The sequence below is a fragment of the Brachionichthys hirsutus genome, unplaced genomic scaffold (genome assembly GCF_040956055.1).
Source record: "Brachionichthys hirsutus isolate HB-005 unplaced genomic scaffold, CSIRO-AGI_Bhir_v1 contig_306, whole genome shotgun sequence".
Taxonomy (NCBI): domain Eukaryota; kingdom Metazoa; phylum Chordata; class Actinopteri; order Lophiiformes; family Brachionichthyidae; genus Brachionichthys; species Brachionichthys hirsutus.
The window spans coordinates 211,145-218,290 of NW_027180368.1; the positions used below are offsets into that span (position 1 = coordinate 211,145).

Genomic DNA, 7,146 nt, shown 5'->3' on the forward strand with positions numbered 1-7,146 from the left:
TTGAGAATGTGTGGAAGAACAGCTAAGTTGAGGAAAAGAAACCAGAATGTGGTAAGTGTTGGAAATGTAACATGTAAGAAATATGATTTGTAAAGATTGTTCTGAGCGTTTCAGAAGAGACAAAGGAGCAGCATGGAGAAAACGGCATGCTGAGACCACATGGCAGCTCCAAGATGGAGACCAGGACAACAACAAAATGGAGACTTTTGCTGAGACCACATGGCAGCTCCAAGATGGAGACCAGGACAACTACAAAATGGAGGTTTAAGCAGAAAAAGTCTGTGTGAATTCCAAATTAGCATGACAGAACCACGTCTCTACAGTCATTTGATATGCAAATGTTTCTGAAGACACCTTTTGTTTGAGAGAGACCGGCTGGTTGCAGACCCATTGTCCATGGTTTGTGGAATGCATAGCCACAAAAGGTCTTCTGAAACAAAAGCTGAATCCATGAAGACATGCAGCAGGAGTTTAGAGTTTGTTGATAGATTAAAAACTAAAGTAATCTCAGGATCTAAATAAAATCTAAAAGACTTGATGCCAATTCAGCGGCAGACAGGTAATTGCACAAACACACGCACACATCTAAAGAGACTTTTGACTGTACGGTACAAGACAGATAAAGAGGTTAAAGACTGACTTCAGACTGAAGGAAGATGAGACGACTAGAGACAGACTTGAATCAATTCAGATGTGAATTGGGAACTTGACATTTGTGAATATAACATGTAAATTTAATGCTATTGCTTTTTCTACCATAGCAGGAGGAATCCCGGATTGGACTGGGAGCAGATAAACTCTCAGCCAACATATGGGTTCTCAATAGTGAAACGTGAAATGAAGGAAGGAAGAGGTTCAAAGATTTTATCGTGTGTCAATAAAGAAATGTGTTTTGTTCTGAGTTGAAAATGCCGATAACAGCTCCAGGAACACCAGGAGAGACTGCTAAGCTGTGATGCAGAAACGACAGCCAACGGAAGCGCTGTACGGTCGAAGGAACATCTCAGACAACAGCAGAGGAGATGCCTGACGGACTGGAGGTGTTGAACCTTCCAGCCAACACATGGCGCCCTCAATAGGAGCATCTCAGACGAGCATAGGGTGAGAGGCACATGGAAACTCTTTTGAATTTATTTCATTCCAAATTGAGTGATGTATATAATATGTTGTGAACGTAATGTAAGAGTAGGAATTATTTTGAGACATTGTATTAACCAAGTTAGGCTAATGCTGATAGAGTAGACTAGATTTACTAATGGAAGCAAGTTTGAACCATGGAATACTTTCATAGTTCAAACAGGAGGGATTGCACAGCAGTAATTAAATCAATAATTACTCTGGAAGAATAAAAATAATACTAAAAAAAAAATTTGTTTGCTGTATACAGTGGTACTTCTATTTACGAATGTCCCTACATCCGAAATTTTCAGGTTACGAAGTTTCTGAATGGGAAAATATTGCCTCTCGTTACGAAGGCGTTTCAGGCTACAAAGTCAAAAATAGCTGCTCGTAGCTGCTCTGCCATTGGCTATCGCCTAAAATCTGCCTGGCAACCCATTGCGTATGCGTGTATCCCGGCATGCTACGTGTATCCCGGCATGCTACGTGTTTGTGTGTATGCAGCGAGAGAGAGAGAGAACCCACGTTATTCACAATGGACCCCAAAACAGGAGAAAAGAAGAGGAAGAGACTTATTCTGGCCATAGAAACAAAGAAAGAGATAATAGAAAGGTATGAAAAGGGGATGCGCTTGAGTGATCTCGCAAAAGAATATGGCCGTAATATATCCACAATCGGCACGATAATAAAACAAAAGGAAGCCCTAAAAGCTACGGTTCCTTCCAAAGGCCTCTCTGTCATTTCCAAGAGGCGGTCAGCAGCGAACGACGAGATGGAGAGGTTGTTGCTCATGTGGATAAAAGATAAAGAGATCGCTGGTGACACAGTGACGGAGGCCATAATTTGCGCAAAAGCAATCGCCATTTTTACCGACATAGCGAAGGAGGACACAGGCGAAGGAAATTCGGCACAAGGACCACACCCGGAGTTTAAGGCATCGCGTGGGTGGTTCGAGAAGTTTAAAAGGAGGACTGGACTTCACTCTGTTGTTCGCCATGGCGAGGCATCTAGCGCCGACCACGAAGCGGCCGCCGAATTTGTACAAAAATTCACACAATTAATGATCGATGAGGACTACGGTGCACAGCAAGTTTTTAATTGTGATGAGACGGGCCTTTTTTGGAAAAAGATGCCACGCCGCACCTTCATTACAATGGAGGAGAAGAAAATGCCGGGCCACAAGCCCATGAAGGACCGCCTTACGCTCGCCCTTTGCGCCAATGCCAGCGGGGACTGCAAAATCAAGCCCCTGCTGGTGTACCACTCCGAAAATCCCAGAGCATTCAAGGCTCACAAAATAATAAAAGAAAAACTTAATGTGCTATGGAGGGCAAATGCCAAGGCCTGGGTCACCCGACAATATTTTGTTGAATGGGTTAATTTGGTTTTTGGCCCTGCTGTTAAGGGGTACCTAGAGGAGAACAATCTCCCCTACAAGTGCCTCCTCATTCTTGATAATGCCCCTGTCCACCCGCCCGGCCTTGAAGATGATATCCTGGAGGAGTTTTCGTTTATTAAGGTGCTGTACCTCCCACCTAACACCACCTCTATCCTCCAGCCCATGGACCAACAAGTCATTGCAAACTTTAAAAAACTCTACACAAAAAACCTGTTCAGGAGATGTTTTGACATCACTGAAAACACCCAGCTTACTCTTCGTGAGTTTTGGAAGGAGCACTTCGACATTGTTGTTTGTCTCAAGATGATCGACATGGCCTGGCAGGAGGTGACCACACGTAGCCTTAATGCAGCTTGGACAAAGCTGTGGCCTGATGCAGTTGCCCCACTACATGTTGAGGGGCTCGAGGTGGACAGTGAAGTTGACCAAATTATTTCGCTGGGACAGGGCATGGGTCTTGAGGTGGATGAGGAGGACATCAACGAGCTGATTCAGGAGCACGAGGAGCTGTCCACGAAGGAGCTGCAAGAATTGGAGGCGATGCAGCACACCGCTGTGCAGGAGGAGTTCAGAGACGAGGAGGAGGAGGACGCAGCCATCATTCCATCAGCCCAAATTAAAGACATTTTAGCGAAATTCCATGAAGTCTCGGAATTTGTGGAAAAGAATCACCCGGAAAAAGTTCTGACAAGTCGGGCTATTGCTCACTATGATGATGTCTGCCTCGGACATTTCCGACAGATTGTCAAAAGCCGGCAAAAGCAGACGTCATTGGATCAGTACTTCAAGAAACGCGACGCAGGAAACACCGCAAAGGACCAATAAACACAGAGGACAAAAAATAACAGCTAAACGGTAAATTAATATTTTTATTATTTTCTTTATTCTTTGGATTTTTTACATGATGTGCCTCTCGTTTTATGTTTATTGTGCGGTAATCTAATTTTAGCGTGTATTTGTTTCATGTTCTGATGCGCTTTTATGTTTTAATAAAAAAAATCAAACTTTTGCGTGGCTTGGAACGGATTAGTGCATTTACATTCAAAACGCGTCTCTACTTACGAAGTTTTCACGTTACGAAGCTAGTCCCGGAACGGATTAAATTCGTAAGCTGAGGTACCACTGTATATGTGTAGAATCGCTAAATGCTGTTCCAGTAGCCATAATAACTAGTTATAACGGTGATGATTTTGTGAATCAGGTGGTAGGATGTGAAACAACATGCAGGTCAGATGTCACTGTATATCAGAGCGCTAGGCTAGTGTAGAGAAGGCTAAAATGAGGTTTGGCCAATGCACGGAAGAAACCAAAAGCCATGGATGCAGTACATCGATTTGGTGAAGAGAAGAAGTGAAGAGGAAGCGTTGAGTGAATAGATGAAGCACACTCTGAACGATGTCCAGAGAGCAAATGATCTGCCGAAGTTTTTCTTTGTCCCGACAGGAGGGCGAATCTACAGAGCGTGTTTGGTGTTGGCGTCTTCATGGAAACCATCAGGAAGCAGCAGACGGTCCGGACCGAGGAAGGGAGGACCACTCAGTCATGCTGACGACACCAACGAGACGTGAACATCCAGAGTTCCCCCTGAATCCATCCGTTGCACTGCAGGAGGAAACGACTCTTGCCAAACTGATCCAGAGATGCAGACAGGAAGTCTGATCAGAAAGAGGTGGTGAGAGATTGAATCACACTCATTTTAAGATCCGTGAGGAAGAGACCCTCACAGTGTAACGCAGGACAAGAACACTGACAGTGAAGCTGAATCACTTTTCAAGAAGATTTGCTGATGGACAAGGAACGAGAACGAGACTGACTTAACACCGAGAACAGTTTGCATTTTCCAAAGTGTAATCTGTTTGAATGTTTGTCTAGAGATGTGTGACTAGAAGAACGTCATAAAGTAATCTATGCAGATTAGGAGAGTTTCATAGGAGTAGTTAACCAACACCTGGTATCGTTATACTGTATTAATTGCAACTGTCAGTAATTTATGATTAAGTGGAGAAGCGTACGATGCAATTAGAATCCTAAAATAGATTAAATAACACTAATGAGCAGGATGTAGATTTAAATTCATAAACTAAATTTAACTAAACCATTGCTATTTGGTATTCCAATAGGCATGAAATTAATAGAAAGATAGGTTAACAATTATACTAAAATAGAAGTAAGTCTACAACAACGTAAAAGTGTATAAGCATATGACTTTTGATAACATTAGAGTAAGTAAAAGTAGCTAAATTATAGTGACAAGTTGAGTTAATAAGACAGTAAAAGATTGTTATGATTATCCATCCATAGTATAGACATTGTAATAATTTAATTTAGAGTTCAGAATGTTCCAGATGTGTTAAAACTTTGGAGCAATAAAGATAAAATAATCATGTCACTGTTTTCAAATTACAGTATAGAAAAGATAATGCTGGTAAAATGTTAAAGTAATTCAAACTAGGAGAAACATCGGTAATGCGCTAACGTAGGATTTGTGAATAAAGGGTTTGACGGTAACATTTAGATTGTGGAAATGAATGTTGATTGTTTTTGTGCTGATTTGATTTTATGTTTTTTCATGTTTGTTTTCCTTGTTGACGAGGAATGAGATGTTTGACATTGTATTAGGAGGATTGTTAAAATGCCTGAATTGGGGGTCATTAAGATAATCGCAGGTGCAGCTGGATTGTGGAAGGAATTTTCCCGACTGAAAGAAGTTTGGATTTGAAGAAGAATTATGCAAAATACGGGTTTTTCGCCTTCCTCCCTGATTCAGGTCAGGTCATGAATGTAAGAACTCAGATCATGAATGTAATAACTCAGGTATTGATTTTGATTGTACTGATTTTGTTCTGTGATTGTTTTCTGATAGTTTAGTCCAAGCATGTTTAGTTAACCCTGAATGTTTTGTAGAAACCAGAAGAATGTTACAGTTTTACAATGAAAATACAGGAGGGAATTTTAGGGTTATTTGCTAATTTTCAATGTAATGTAACTGTTAGGTGAAGAACAGTCCCATCTGGTGGGCAGCGATGTTTGCGCCCTAAAAGTATTGTGATGTCACTGGGTCAAGAGGTGGAGCTACGAAGGTGATAAATAAACATGTTCCGGAAAGCGGAACGGAGTGGGTTTTGGAGGAGCGCGCCAGACCATTCGGTCTTGGCTGCGTCAGAGAGAAAGAATCCTTACCTCTGCCTGATTCATTTCGATGCGTTTGAAAATAATTACAACAATGTTAGAGACTTTATCCCCAACACCAGGCCCAACCCTGCTTAGCTTCCGAGATCGGATGAGATCGGGCGTGTTCAGAGTGGTATGGCCGTAGACGAAAGCCGCGGCGAAAAGGACAGTATATAAACACGACTGTCCAAACTTGGCGGACCGCCGTGTATTAAAAAAAAAAAAAAACTTTCCCAGCGGGCGTCACCTTGTATCTCCGCCTGTCACGCGGAAGACCGGGGTTCGGTTCCCCGACGGGGAGATGTTCTTTGTATCCAGGCATCCGGCGTAAATATTTTCCAAAGAAATTAAGCATGCAATCAACTTCTTGATCAATCTTGGAACACATTTAATTCTGAGATCCGTCCTGTCTCGATACAAAAAAGGTTCATTCTTTGCTGTCCAATCACAGCTGTTCAATCACTGATCAAAGATCAAATTAAAAGATGATGAACATCAAAGATACAAATCAAATAAAAGATGATGAACATCAAAGATACAGATCAAATAAACGATGATGAACATCAAAGATACAGATCAAATAAAAGATGTTGAACATCAAAGATACAAATCAAACCATACAGGGCAATGCAGCCTCATGGTAGTACCGGTAGTGCGGTTAGCAGGAGCTAGCGTAGCATTGCTAGTATCTCCCTTGTGCCGGTCTCAAGCCCGGATAAATGCAGAGCGTTGCATCAGGAATGGTGTGGTGTTGGTTGGAAATAAGAAGGCAGTAGCAGTTCCAACCACTTAACTTTATCAGAACATCTTTAGTACATCTTTAGTACATCTTTAGTACATCTTTAGTGCATCTTTAGTACATCTTGAGTACAACTCGCACTGGAACATCAACTCTGCATTCTTCTTCTCTCATTCTCTCTCTCGCTCCTCTCGTTTCTTCTGCAGTCCCTATTTCTCAGCATCAGAGTACTTTCGCCCTCTTGTGGCGAAAGCATAGAACACAAAAAATGGCATCCGGCGAAAATATTTTCCAAAAGAATTATTCATGCATTAAACTTCTTGATCTTGATCAATCTTGGAATACATTTAATTCTGAAATCAATCCTGTCTGGATACAAAAAAGGTCCAATCTCTGCTGTCCAATCGCAGCTGTTCAGTCACTGATCAAAGATCAAATTAAAAGATGATGAACATCAAATATACAGATCAAATAAAATATCTAAAAATCAAAGGAAGCACAATTTTATATATATAATCACACATGGTCATTTTACTCTGGCGTCATCCATGCTTGTGTCATTAAAAATAAATAAATAAATAAAATCAACCTATGAAATCAATCAACTGCTCAAGGAAAGTCATCAATCACAAGTGTTCAAATTGACAACCATCTTGATTTCCGACTTTTGGATGAAAAAATTCCATTTTGTTTGCCCGCAGCCTCAGGGATGAGGAAA

General features: G+C 41.4%; 1 protein-coding gene across 1 annotated transcript; it reads left to right on the top strand.

The window, feature by feature from the left end:
* The first annotated feature begins 1,654 nt into the window (after window positions 1–1,654).
* On the top strand, window positions 1,655–3,343 carry LOC137914124 (tigger transposable element-derived protein 1-like). The gene has a single exon (XM_068757742.1). The coding sequence runs from the start codon at window positions 1,655–1,657 to the stop codon at window positions 3,341–3,343; it is 1,689 nt and encodes a 562-aa protein (XP_068613843.1).
* The last annotated feature ends 3,803 nt before the right edge of the window (window positions 3,344–7,146 follow it).

What these genes read in the sequence shown, in the direction of transcription:
- LOC137914124 (XM_068757742.1), top strand. Translation starts at nt 1,655, where the DNA reads ATGGACCCCAAAACAGGAGAAAAGAAGAGGAAGAGACTTATTCTGGCC.